This window comes from Rissa tridactyla, chromosome 9 (assembly GCF_028500815.1).
Source record: "Rissa tridactyla isolate bRisTri1 chromosome 9, bRisTri1.patW.cur.20221130, whole genome shotgun sequence".
Lineage (NCBI taxonomy): Eukaryota > Metazoa > Chordata > Aves > Charadriiformes > Laridae > Rissa > Rissa tridactyla.
The window spans coordinates 10,914,996-10,929,556 of record NC_071474.1 but is presented as its reverse complement, the minus strand read 5'-3'; the positions used below and the strand labels follow the sequence as shown (position 1 = coordinate 10,929,556).

The 14,561-nt window shown below is 35.3% G+C and overlaps 1 protein-coding gene across 3 annotated transcripts in view; it reads left to right on the top strand.

Moving 5' to 3' along the window:
• The window catches only part of EFL1 (elongation factor like GTPase 1), an 82,904-nt gene that overhangs the window by 42,226 nt on the left and 26,117 nt on the right, over positions 1 to 14,561 (top strand). For all 3 annotated transcript variants that reach the window (XM_054213696.1, XM_054213695.1, XM_054213694.1), the window contains exons 16-17: positions 11,698 to 11,829; positions 14,318 to 14,465. In XM_054213696.1, the coding sequence (XP_054069671.1) occupies positions 11,698 to 11,829; positions 14,318 to 14,465 (280 nt within the window). The remainder of the gene's footprint in view (positions 1 to 11,697; positions 11,830 to 14,317; positions 14,466 to 14,561) is intronic.

Below are 14,561 nucleotides of genomic sequence, written 5' to 3'. Positions count from 1 at the left end.
TGGCAAATGGCCACAATTCTTTTGTTCAGAAAAGCAGCTGAGGTTCTGTGTGTTAAGGTTTTTGCTTTGTCTTGAAGCAGCAGCCCAGTCACTGCTGTTGCTTGTGGGTGACACATGATACCACATCTGTGGGCTCTTCTGCTTAGTCAGCAAAGCATTAGCCAGGCGGATCTGGTTTCTGAGGGGGTAGCGGTAGGGCATGGAGACAAATTAACTTGTTTCAGGCCCATGAGATGTTCGCTCTACTTTCTGCATGGATGGGAGCGAAAAAACGTCCCTTAACTAGTTTTATAAGATGGTTATTGTTAAACCTATACTTGCGGTTGGCTTCGTCATGCCATAGGAGTGTTGCTGTGATTAATACGTTGATTTGCTTTTTCTTGGACAACATGTCAGAAGCAGTGTCTGTTAGAAATGTATTAATGCTTTCTTAGTTGAGGGAGTGAAGGAATTGCCTTTTTATTAGGTTAATTTTAGTCTGTTTGTTTAGTGTCCTGGATTGGCTCACCCGGAGTCTGACGAACACCAGTGCTGCTGCTGGGAAGCCAGCAGCGGGGGCAAGCTTGCCCTTTTTGCTGTCAACTGGCTGCTAGATCATCCTAGCTGTATTTGAGATATTGTTCTTAGACTACCTTTTTGGGGTGGGGTCTCTTTTCCTTTTATCCTCTAATGCAAATGAAGCACTCAATGACTGGCGTTATTACTGTTGAAAAGGAACTAAATGCTAAAGGTTTTAAATCTCCAGGCTCAATTCCTGCTATCTTTTTGTCACTATGATGCTCATTCCTGTTTTTAACTATAAGACAGTGATGTTGGGGATGTTATCACTCCATGTAAACTGATGGGATGTCAATAAAATCAAATCTTATTAGTTACCTTTTTGCAAGGGGGCATTAAAAATCAAGTTTAGTTCTGTCTAATTTCTTTTCTCCATTTTGAAAGAGAGGAACGTTTTAAAGCCCAATTCAATATGTGGTCTTCTGCATTAGTCTTAAGAATTCTCGTATCTTAGGAATGATGTGTATTTTTTTTCCCCATTTTTTTCTTGACCTAGAGTTAATAAAAGTTAATATTTTGCAATATTTTAGTAAGCCAAAGTTATATGAAGTATGAATTACAGTAGTAAGTCTCAATGATACATTAATTGAAATAATCAGAAATTAGGGGGCAAATGGAATCTTTTTTCTTTTCCTTTGGGGACTAATCTTATTTTTTAGGTATTTTTTTAATGTTTTAAACAGACATGATTTTGGTATGCTTAGTTTACACAGATGCAGAGTACCAGAAATACTTAATGTGAAGCTGACTTGTAAAATTCATGATTTAAATATAGTTTTAATTTCTTGGCAAAATAAGACTTTTTTTGTCACAGTGACAAAAACCTTTTTTAATCAGAATATGAAGGTCTAGCAGAACATTTTCTCCCTAATTTTATTATTTTGTATTTCTTAGGTACTTTTGTCAATGATTAATGTGTGTGTTTTGAAATAACTTTCTGGAATTGCGTCTTTACTTTTCACTAAAAATTTGTCACTACTCTAGCTAAATTTTACTTGATGTGTTTGGAGCATATCTGTGCCTTTCAGTCTGAGATCAGTGTCAATGGCGCAGTCAGGGTTTTGTGAGGCAATAACTTTCGTTTGTTTGAATGCGTCTTCTGCTTATTTTGGATTTTATTTTGCTATTAAATTGGAGCGCATGATAAATAACTCATTATCAGTAATTTCCTAGGCTGCTGACATAACAGGTGTGTTTAAGGCATTCCCTGTCCCCTCTCATGCCATCTATTTTTACACCCATTATGTCAAATAGTCTTAATCCGAGACATTGAAAAGGTGCTTCCTTTTGTTAGCATCTTTCCTCTAATTAATTATTCCCCAATGTATTATTGCTTGTAACTACAAATGAGCTATTTAAAGGTTTCTTTCAGCTTGAAGTAAAATTTTATATTATTCTTTATCTTTCTTGAAAATTATTGTATTTAAAATAAACATAAACTCCTGCATAATGTAGACTGAAATGATCCATTATTCATGGTACTTTGGAACACTTCAAGCCATATTTCCCAAGGCAGCAAAATAAGCGAGCAGAAATGACTTCTAGGCAGATGTAATGGGAGGGCGGGGGGGTTGCCCTTAAAGGAGAGCATTAGGCATTGGGTCAGGTCTTGGAAAATTGAATATTAATTAGTTACAAGTTAACAGGAGAAACGGTCAATGACTCGGTAGGGCATTTCCCACAGGATATTAAACACATTTGGTAATTGGTATGCTGCTTCTACTTGTGATGTGGGAAATAGCCTGGTAACTGATAAGTCTGTCTTTGCATTTACCTGATGTATTGAATGATAAAGGCCTCATATTCTTTTTTAACTGATGAAATGTAAATCAAGTATATTGGGATTCTACAATTAAACAAATTCTAAAATCAGCACACGGATGGGCAAAATTTAATGAGCTTTTAAACTAACTACCATTGTCTTTTGTAATTGGCACTTCTAGTAGTAGATTCTAAATTCCCCATGTGCCTAGGGTACGTAACGCAGAACTTGTAGCAATATGTTCATGTAGCTTTTTCTAGGCAAACATGACAAAACCTCCAAGACTTCTACAGATTAAAATGAATTCCTTGCAAGATCAGTGCCTGAAGGCCTCATTAATTTTAACACCACTTATAATTGATTCTGGGAAGTAACAGATGTTACTTATATTTTATAATCTTCAATTTAAGAAAACAGTATATACGTGAAGTCTGCCTGTTTTCAGGACACGTTACTAAAACTGAATAAAACCTAAAATGGCATTTTCTCTTAATGGTAGGTTGGTTGATAGACTGTGTTAGTCTGATTTATGAAGAAATCATTTGATGTTATTCATCTATTAGCTAACATTAGTTATTTTGCTCTGTTGCGGGAAGCATTTGGTCAAGAAATTAGAAGAATCCATTTGCTATGTGCTCAAAACCCTAATGAACTTTAAATCTTCAGTCACTTGCATCTTGCTCAAGTACTCTCATAAAAATATTAAAATATTGTATGGGGTTTTATGTCTTCCCAGTGTCTGCTTAAAAAAAAATATTGAACTTTACTACATTTTGAAATAAAAAGACTTTGCTTCCATTTCCTTTCCTCTAATGTTAAACACTTTTCACGCTCAATCTGATAGAACACAATATATTTAATACCTCAGCCTCGGGCTGCTGCCTCCCCCTTCCCTGCTTTCTGAAGTTCTTATATACATTTCAAGGTAATATTTTGAAAACATTTTCATAAAGTAAAGTAAGAAGTGATTGTTTTGATTAATTCTTCCAATATATAATCTATTCATGTTACAGATCTAAGAAAAGTGGATCCTATTTTAATAGATTTACAGAACTGAGCATGTGTGCATAGCTAACATTATTAATGGTGGTAGTGCAAAAGATCAGAGTTAAGATTTCTCTACTTCTTTCTGATGTAGCTACTCTGATATATTCAGTGAGCCAGAGAGGTTTTTTTTTTTAAATATTTTGAATTTTCTCCTCTTTATCATCCAAAATAGAAATGATATAAACTATATCTTTGCTAGAGGACTACCGAAACACAGAGATTTGTCTTGTTGTTCTCCTACTTTGTAGCTGAAGATTCTTAGGTCTTTTAGTATATGTTCCTTTTGCAAACTCAATTAGGTATTGATAACAATCCTAACTAAAGCATTCTACCAAACACTTCAGTGTTTTCTTGGTCTCTGTTAACACTTTTTTCATGGATAAGATTTATTATCAATTTCTAATTATGTACAAAACAGCTTTGTGAGGGGTCAGTAGCCCCATCTTTTTCTGCCTTCTAAGAGGCAGATGTCGACATTACAGCTGAAATCTTAGAAAGTTTCAATATAGGAATTACAAATAAAAGAACTGTGTTTTGGTTTTTGTTAAATACTTCTCTCATTGAACCAGTAGAAATCATCAGTAGATGACTAGCATGGGTTTATCTCTGGGACGAAGTAGGGAGGCTTCCTAGAAATATCCATAGCTACAACTGTGAGACATTTCTCATCTCCAGAAAATATATATTCTCTTTAGAGACATAGTAGTTAATGCTCTGTTCTCTGGAAGGCTTTCTTTTTCCTGAGAGGATTGCTGGGCAAAATTTTTTCCCTTGCATAGGATGTACCATATGAATTCAGCTGATCTGTTTGCTAGTACAATGTGCCGTTTCATGGATTTATTTACGAAAGCACACTTACTACTACTAATAAAAAACCCTAACAAATCAACATTTCAAAGGACATTTAGATTATCAAAGTAAATATGTTGAAACAACCATTTCTAAATTCCATTTGTTTGGGACAACAACCGTGCTGAACTGCCTCTGAAGTTCTGGTAGTCATTTAAAAAAATTAAGTAAATTCAGATGTAGTGCTGTCAGGTCAAATTAAAATAATTTATTCAAAGTAATTATAAATCTAACATTCGGTTTGTGTTTCAGAAACCCTTGAAGAGTTTTGTATGGTGCTAAGTGCTTTCCACATGCAGTAATGGAAGTATTAATTTGACGTACAGGCTAACTGAAGTGAGTTCCAGTGCCTATGTGGTCACACTGGACAAAGATCTGTCCACGTATTTACTGTTGTTCTGTATCGCTGCTTTCGGGTGACGTCAAGTTGAGCTGCTATATGGAAAGGAATTATAATGTGTGGGCCCAGGCAAAATTCATTAGATGTATACTGCTGAGTAGAACTACTAACATTTTTATAAAAACCTCAAAAGGGACTGTCTAGTGCCTTTATTAAGAACACTTTAAAGCTAAAAGATGAAAGTAACTTAAATTGGAGTAAAGATTTTTTGCTTTTTTTTTTTTTTTGTGAAGCTATGAGTGCCTTGATTTCATGATACCTAAAGAGAAATGGGGGCAGGTTACAGATGTAAACATGAACTTTCTAAGTTTCTGTGCTAAAATGAAGTTTAACCATAAATATTTTAAAATCAGGATCATTTACTTTAGTTTTGAGCTCCAAAAATTAGCATGGCATGACAAATGAAATAATTTTGTAGCATAAGAAAAATATTATCTGAAATACTTTCATCTTCTGTATTTGTTTGCTTCATTAAGTGACTTAAGGAAATCAATATTTCATTTTGACTACACCTATTTGTAAACCCAGAAGTCAGATTTGGAATATTAGCTGATTTTGGTTTAGTTCTGTTTATTTTAAGGTAAATTTGTATTTTAGCAAGCAAATTCCTGACTCGGCTGTGGTGTCTTCTGCTTTTTCGCAAAGAATGAGTGCAGGTAGATCTTTATCAATTCACTTTATCATTTTAAAGGTGTTACTGTTTAATGTAAAGGTTTGGGTTTTTTTTACAGTTTGCTTGAAATTATTTTTAGTCTAGTCTAAGAAAAGTATAGGAAAGTTCATAATTAGAATTGTCAACTCAAAGAGTTAGGAATCGTATGTTATCACGCAGTCTAAGCACTTAATCAAATATATGGTATTTTTTTCTGAAGAATCTCAGCAGAAGACAAATGCTGCTTGTTTACTCATTATACATGTTTGCCGTCCTCTTCGAAACTATAATCATGCAGTAGGAGATTTTAGTGGAACATGCAGTTAGATCATGTTATTGCTTTCCTTGCAGATCTTCTAAAAGCAGACACTTTTGTTCTTTGAACTGCTAGTCTTTTTCCTAAAAGAACTCCATGGGGTGCCCTAGTGCTTTTTCATCTCTTGCTACTCAATGATTCGGTAGTAAACCAGTGAGGTGCTTGTGTCAAAAGTCGCTTATTGCATTTAATGTCCTATTGCATGATTGTGTCCCTTGGGGAGAGGGAATTTTGTTATAACGGTATTAATAAGATGGCTGAGTTTACTCTCATCTAATTGGAAAGTTATGCTCAATTTGCCCTCAAACTGCTGTGAACCTTAAAGTAAAGTTCCACAATAAAAGTACGACTTAACACCTTTGTATTGAGGAACTGAATTCATGTTTCTGCTTGTTAATCTCTAGCAGATATTTAGGTAGAACTTGTTTCTTTGAAACTCATAAAGAAACTGGGACAGAGAGTTTCACAGTCTGTTGGATACTGGTGATTTTTAGAGATTCAGCTCAGAAAAAACACATTGGGAAAGACAAAATGAGATACAAAAGAAAATGTTGAATTAACTTTTTCTGGAAAATGATTGGAAACTATGGAGAACAGTTGAAATCATGCACATACTTCACGATATTCTCTTTTCCATACAAGCAATTTCACTTGCCTCAGAAGCAAGTAAGAACAATTGAGGGGGAAGTGCGGAATTACAGATGAGAAGAGGAGGCTCACCGGCAATCTGTGCTAACATGTGGTCTGTGTTATGGAAAAAAGTTGATGAAATCTCGACTAGAATGTGGTCTGTGTCTTGATTTACATTCCCTTCCTTTCCAGAAACGGTTTCTAATATAGAAAGGTCAAGTTCTGCCCTCAGATGTCTCTATGCTGTGCCCATGAGACTCAAGAGAAACACGCTTAAAATCTGAGGCGATAAATGTATAATACAAGGTATTCTTAAACCATAGTAGCTACTTGTCCAAAGTCTCTACAGTTACCATCATTTAATCCCAGTAATTTGTAAAACATTTCAAGATTCCTCAAATATAAAAGGCATACTATTAAAGAGTTTAATCCTACTAATAGCCAGTTTCCCCTTGCAAAATCCCTCCTCTTTTTTTCTTTTTGTTTCCTTTTTTTTGTGGAAACAATGAACCAATATTAGTCACCCTAATAGCTAACAGTGTGCTAATGGTATAATCTCTTCTAGGCGTATGCTAGATATTGGGAAAAGGACAATTCTGTGGATAGATTTGAAGGAAAATGATGACCGAGAAGGAGTTATTTTCATTAATTTTTTGATGATTTTAATATAATTTGGCAAATACATTTTGCTTTTCTGTTTGTTTTAGTTGGCTTTTAGCCTATTTACTTTGAGGAGAAACTGGAAACATTTAAGAGCCAATCCTATTTTTAAGGTGGATTTGTGAGTTTATTTTCTCATACATGTTTTTTAAAGCACCTTTTAAAAATACTTCTTTTCAAATGTATCTCACTGGGGAGGAAAAAAAGTATTTGTATTACTGACCAAAGAAAATTATAGAGGTCTTAGTCTGTTTGTACACTCCCTTTGAAACAAAAGGCACATGCTTGTTTTAAGATTTCAGATGTGTACATCTACAAAAGTTTGCATCACGCCTCCTTTTACATGAATTACTGATGAGCTTGCGTGGTCTTTCGTCACATAATGCAGAGCATGGAGCACTTAAACCAGAAGGCTTTGCATATTGTAAAGTCTTAATCTTTCTAAACAAACAAAGTGATAAGAAATCATATATTTCAGTGGAGGCAGAACCTTACTGGGAAGATTAACATTAGCTTTTTGCTTTACTTGGTTCCTTACGGTGTTAGTCCAAAGCTTGACATGTCTCCGTTCCAAAGCAGCCAAGGATTCTTAAGTGGTGATATCATCAGTGAGAGAAGATAAAGATCCGCTGAACTAATGTGCTGAGGCTAGTAACAATGTGGCAGAAGTTAAAATTTAAACAGCTTTCATTTTTCTTTGTTTGATTTTCACACTGCAAACTAAATTATTTCCTTATCTGATTGAAAAAGTTGTGCATGGTGGTGGTGTCTGCTTCATTTTTTGCATCTTGAAAGAACATTAAATGCTAAATCTTTCTACATCAAAGGGAACTAATTACATATATCTTGAAATTGATCTATTATGTGTTCAGATGTTTATAGCTGAATTCAGCTGGAAGAGTGTACTTTATCTTTAAAGCTACAAAATTAGTGTCTAAGGTGTAGTGGTTACCAGCAAGACACAGAAGCGAAAAGTAAATGGAGACTTGTCTTAAATCTCCTACTCCTCTTGAAAATTTCAGTCATGATGTTCTTATCTATTTTTATCATTTAGATTCTATCATACGGTAAAAACACTGGTGATACAAGTAGGTATATGCTTGATTTAGTATTCTTATCTTTTAGGGCGAGTAATAGAAAGGACTCAACAAAAGAAGGACCTTTGTAAATCTAACATTTCTCTGTCTGTGTAATAATTCTTCCTGAAATGACGAACAACCAAACTCGGAAGGCATTTCTTAACATTATTGCACAGGCTTTTGATGAGTTCCTCGTCTATTAATAATTTAAAAAATTATATCTCCACATAATGTTTGAAATTTTGCTTGTTTCTTTTAAAGATGATATCAAGTTTGGAGAACTAATGCTAGTGTGTCTGTGTTTCTGTCTGAATGTTAAACTTTGTAAAATTACCTCTCTTTCAGTGACGTCCTTGGCACGTAGAGACAGAGCCCTGGACAGTGGCATTTTTCAGTGTCCGTTATTATTCAAGTCCAGTTGAGTTCAGGCACTGTGTTTCTGTAGTGCCCACGAGTATGTGGGAAAGCTTTTTCAGAAGAAAAATACTATTCTGCAGAAGGAGCAAAGCATTTGGATGGTGAATTTAAGAAAAAATAATCTAGTCTCACACTTCCTATCAAATCTCATGTGGTATCCCGTGGTAGGCTTGGCTTTTCAGCTTGGGTAGCTTGCTTTGCAGTGCTTCACACTGTAATTTCCTTAATCGCAACAGGACTATGCACAAGAAAAAAAGATACTTACAGTAGTAACTCTTTAGTAGATGAGACTCTTTGCCTTACGTGAAAAAATCTGTAAAAGTGCTTTGACTCCTGACTGGGAAGAAAAGGCTTTGCTACCAAGTACAATGTTAGGAATAGTATTACAACAGTATATAGCAAAGCATGGAATATTTCTATTAAGAAGTTTCTAATAAACTCTTGTGTCTTTGAAGTTTACACACTCCCCCGAACAGGCAGAATTCAGCGTTTTCTTTTGTATAGAAATTAGGTGATGCACCACAGGCAGAGTTTATAAAAAGAAGCAATTTCCTGATCAAGTTAAAACTCACGTTTAAAAACTCCTGTGGATATTTTTAACTCTCGCTTCTGTTAAAAATAAATAAATAAAAGCAACATACAGCAAACTGCCTACTGGCACGCACGTTTATTTGTGTGACATACTGCATGCTTTGTAGACCAGGCTGTTCTTTGAGAGATGACTATTCAAAAATATTTCCAATGCCTTTTAGTATTTCAGTCTTTAAGCTAACCTAAACCAAAAGAGCAGTAGTTTGTCTCACCTTCCTTGTGTAAGCAGTTTTTTTTCTTTCCTTTCGTCCCTTTCGTTTTGAAAATTATTGTACTACAAAAAGAAATATGAAGTAAAATGTGTGTGTTATAATGATGTCTGTCTTCAAGGGCTGAAGAGAACAAAAACAATCTTAAAATGGGAGGTGTATTTATAACCTTAATTTTGGAGTGGCTTTTCTAAGTCTGTTCAGGTAATTAACATATTAATATACATCTGAGATCTGTGATCTCAAGTATTATGTGTAAATTTCAGTGCGATGAACAATAAGTAAGTTTGATTGATGTATCAGCAGAATTAGTAGAATTCTTCCATTGACATGTCATGGGGTACTTTGGAATTAGTTCTCTTACATCTTCGTCTAGTATTATTCAGAAAATACATTGGCAGTCACTTATCTTATGCAAAAAAGTGTCCAAGAACCTTTAATCTTTATGTCTTTGGGGTTTTTTTTGCCAACATTTGTTACTAAGAATTTTGTAAATTAAATAGATTCATCAGGGCTGGACACTGCTCTATGCTAGCTCACCCAGTTAAGCAATTAAAATGCTCAGGTTATAAGCCTAACAGATTTTCATGAAAACTGACAGATTTTTATTTTTTTTTAGTGTATTATTGTTGCCAGAAACGAGTATAATTAATGTGCTTTTACCTTCAAATGTGAAACAAAAGAGCAGAGAGCTTTAAGTTTTCTTTATGGTGGTAAGAATACTGTAACGTGGGTCAAGAAAAGAGTGAGTCTGTCTGAAGTCCGATTTTGAACTTGATTTCCCTGGTTCGCATTACACTGTGAAAAGAAGCTGTTCGCCTCCCGCTCTAAATCATTTTCCTTTTACCAGCTGGAGAAGATCAGAATAAAACGGACCCATCCCTTTTCTCGGTCCCTGGTGGTGATGATGATCCAGCATTTGTTTTTCATTCAAACCACATGTTGAATAAGTGGAAAAGAGGAAATACATGCTGGTCATAGGTCAGGTGCAACCCAGAGTTTATACAGATTTATTTTCTTTGTAGCATTTGCTATTCTGCATTTAAAGCCGTTGAATGTTGCTCTGCTTCCAGTTATTTTGAGGCAGGTTTTCTTAAATAGTGACGTTTTGAGTTTTGGCATATCCTACTGGCCAGACATTCACCCTTCAGAGCTGTAGAAACAGCCTGATTCTGCAGATGATAACTCTGCAGCAGACCAGCTCTTCAGAATTTAAACTCCCTCATGATCTCATAGGGTGGAAGCTCACCCTCTTTGTTTCTGGCCTCAAATAAAGACAACTGAGCCAAAAAAGAACCTGGAAAAGTATTAGGGTGATAACGGGGAGCTGGAGTTAAGAAATTCTCTGCTTATCACTGCTCAGGCATGTAGGAGAGGAGGAGGAAGGAGCACAAATATACAGCAATCTACAAATGCAAATTTAATTTTTAAGCAGGCATAGATGATGAGCTAAAGGTTTTAGTTTTCTTTTAATAAGTTACATGTACACTTAACTTACATTCCATTAGAAGTACTGCAATGCTTACTGCTTATGATTGAGGGAGAATCAGGAAAAGTGACTGTAGGTATCAGTATCAGCTTTATTTGTTGTCTTTATTACTCAACCACTTCTCATAGCGTTTTTATAGCTCTGACTAAATTATGAATGATGTCCTGTTGGTTAGGAATTTGAAGGCAATAATTTCAAATTGTCTTAAATGTGCCAACCAGTGGGCCAAGACTAAATATGCATTTACAGCAGCTATTTTGCAGATTTATAGCTAATATATTTTTTCCATATTTTTTCTTATCACTACAGTTTAAGCTCAGTTTTCTTCAACTTGGCAGCATTGTAAAATATATTAGGATTAGAATTAATAGCTTGCTATAGGATAAGTTAAATTTTACAAGATTCGAGTTGCAGAAGAGGGGAATCCCAAATGGTGTGGGGAGGTGGGAAGAGGAAAAAAAAAAAAAAGAACATTCTTCACAATAAGAGTAACTAAGCACTGGAAGAGCTTGCCAACAGAGGCTATGGAGTCTCTATCATTAAAGGTTTTTGAAACTTGACTGGACAGGGCCCTGAGCAACTTGATCTATCTTTGAAGTTATCCCCACTCTGAGCTGGAGGTTTGACTAGATGACCCTTGGAGGGCTCTTGCAATCTAAAGTTTTCTAAATTTAAACCACCAAAAATAAGTCTGAGCTGTACAAAGGATTGGACATATTAGAAGGGGAAAAAAAGTCCATCATGTCCTTTCTGTTCTTCAGTCATAAACATGCCTTTTTAAAATACAGAGGGAATGCAGTGGGAACTGTGAGACTGAATATCAGATGTCACACCAGAGGCTTGAGTACCCAGATCATGCACAAATATTTTAACAGAGACTTTATATGAACAGTGAGGAATTTTTGAATCTCATTTTTGTAATTAGAATAACTTCAGCTTTTTTTAGCTTGATGATCATGTCTCTAGTCTCATTTAATGAGACAGTGGGTGATTTTTGGTTGTTTTGCCTTTTTGGTTTTTTTTCCCAATTTCTATTAGGAATAGGAGGCCTGCAAGATTTTGTGCTAAAGTCTGCGACACTGTCAACATCACCAGCCTGTCCACCATTTACACCTCTCAACTTTGAAGCTACACCAATTGTGCGGGTGGCTGTTGAACCGAAACATCCAAGTAAGTTTAAAGGAGATGGGAGAAGGTAAAGCAAATTCAGTGTGGTTGCAATGCAGCATCCCACCTTTGGCTAGTTTATGATCTATCCACTGAATCAGAGACTGACCCAGTATAAAACAAATAAATATGTCACCTAGAAGGCCATACTTTATTGCCCTTGTGAATTCTTCTAGCTGGCTAGCTCATGTCTCAGTAGGTCAGGAGATACAGAAGATCTTCTTGTGCCCTGTATGGTCAGACCTCTCTCTTCCACAAGACACTATGTGATGCTCAAGGTTCAGTATTTCCTTGACTTTGAAGGTAAGTATATCTTTGGGTTTTTCACTTCTGCTGACATTTTATGCTACATCATTAAGCTCGTGGTACAGATTTGCAGTTCTGCTTCTAATTGATTATTTTTGTCCCCCTGCCCCCAACCAGAGAGTAGTATATTTCTGGCTATATTTGAATTTCAGCCCAATTTCCATTTGCCGTTGTAGTGTTAGTAGAACCAAAATAACTGGCTTTCTGTTCAGTTACAAAATACTCTTAACACTAAGATTACATGTTTTTTAGAAAGTGATTGGACAGCTTAGCAGCTATTTGTCCCACGTGTCTGAATAAAAGATAATCATATCTTGTACATACTGTGTTTGTTAAAGCAGTTTTGAAAGTATTGGAAATTATTGGTTCTACTGAGTGTAGTATTAAGTTCAAAATGTTAAAGGAATGTAATTCTATAACAACTGACCAATTTTGAGGTGATTTTTTTCCTTAAGGAGAAGAAGCTGTATTATTCTTACACCATTGCCTAATTTCTCCTCCCTGGCAACTTGTGTATCTGTGGTTTGAACTAAACCTGTTAAAGGTAGCTACGCTTGCAAAAGTTTCCTGAAAATCAGCTGCTGTTTGCAATAACAGGAAGAAGAATGAAATTTGGCCATTGCAGGCTTAGCTTGAAAGCAATCAATTGTCCAGTGAGCTGCATGTAGTCTTGAAGTGGCCCCAGCACGTTGTCTCGTGTGAGCGCCCTGGATTTCCCCGGCAAACCTATCGCAAAACTGCATTTGCTTATTTGGAAAAATGACTCAAATAAATGCAAATTACTTCCATATGTATATTTTACAAAATTACTGCATGTCTTCACATTCATGTCAAAATCTTTATGTATGATTACCTTAAGCTCTAGAAGAAGAAAAAAATCTATGCATCCCTTTCAGTGCAGAAGACAAGATTGAAAGTCTTTGTTCAACTGTGTTGGCCATGTGGCCTACCATTGTGTTTTTTCCACTTTTTGTTTATTTTTATGTCTGGTTTTCAAGGATACTTTTCTATTATAGCCTTACAAGCGTACAATATCGTATTTCTTTTTATTAAAAGAAAGTCTCCAAGTGAATGACAAGTTTAATGTCGCTCTTCCTTCTGTATATGAATATTGCATTCCTAGAAAGCCTGCAGGCATTCCTTACCCCACATGTAAAATAGGAAAAAGAAATCATAATTAATTTTTCTGCATTGTATTAATTATGAAAGGCTGCTGACATGAGGTGTTTATGCATAGCTTTGATGTAATCTAGCCAAATTTGACTCAGCTGTGGTTGTTCAGTCTCCATTAACTTTAAGGCAACTCTTTTTAAACACCTTCATTTTAGGGACAGCTGTGTTTTGTTGTGCTGAAAAGCTCTCACATTCCTGATTTTTCCCCTTTTCAGGTTGTAATATCATTAAAGCTTTTAGGTGGCTTACAGCTAGTTTAAATTCTTCCTGTGCTTCATTCGCTCATATGCCTTCTAAGTAATCAATGTGGAATAATTTTTTCTTTTATTTTAGTAAAATTAACATTATTTATGGCTTTGGAGCATTTTAAGCATTAGCAGTTTACAGGTTGCTACACTTAGCCATGAAAGATTGCAAAAAACCCCCAATTATTTACTGAAAGATTACTTTAAACAGTTATAATAAATAAGAGAGGTTATATCTCTTAATAATTTGTGAAAAAGAGGAGTGAAATCCTGAAATTTTTAATCACTTCATATTGATAACATTCAATTTTTTTTATTGGTTGTGAGCAGTTTGTGAGCTATATCTGTAGTTAATTGTATATAGGAAGCAAGATAACATAGTTGTAGTCAACAGCTTGCTTGGTATACTAAATCTATTATAAAAGTATGTAAAACAAAAATATGCAATCCATTCAAATGTGTACCATGGTTATAATTGTATAATGTGAATTTTATCATTGGTACATAAATTCTTGGTGACAAATGATGAGTATAGCTTATGTCTTCAGTTGCTGCTCTTTAACCATACCACTATTTGTGACTCTTAAGCAGAAATTTGCCCACAGAAAGGCTTCAGAACTCAGCTGAAAGTTTTTGAGTATTCCTAAAATATGTATTTGTGTTCAGACTTCCATAAAAATGAGTGTTACTATTTCTCATTTTAAGTATATCCTACTTCAAGTGTTCCTCTTCAGTATTACTTTGTTAATAATGCCTTATTTTGCCAGGTGATATGCCTCAGCTGGTCAGAGGAATGAAGCTTTTAAACCAAGCTGATCCGTGTGTCCAGGTTTTAATCCAGGAGACGGGAGAGCATGTGCTAGTGACAGCAGGAGAAGTTCATCTTCAGCGTTGCTTGGATGACCTGAAAGAAAGGTTAGAGGGGCAAGGAGGAAGAAATATTTTTAGTTCAGTAGGTGTCTGTTGTATTTCTTTGTCAGATGCGTATCTTTGATTTATATTATGGTAAAA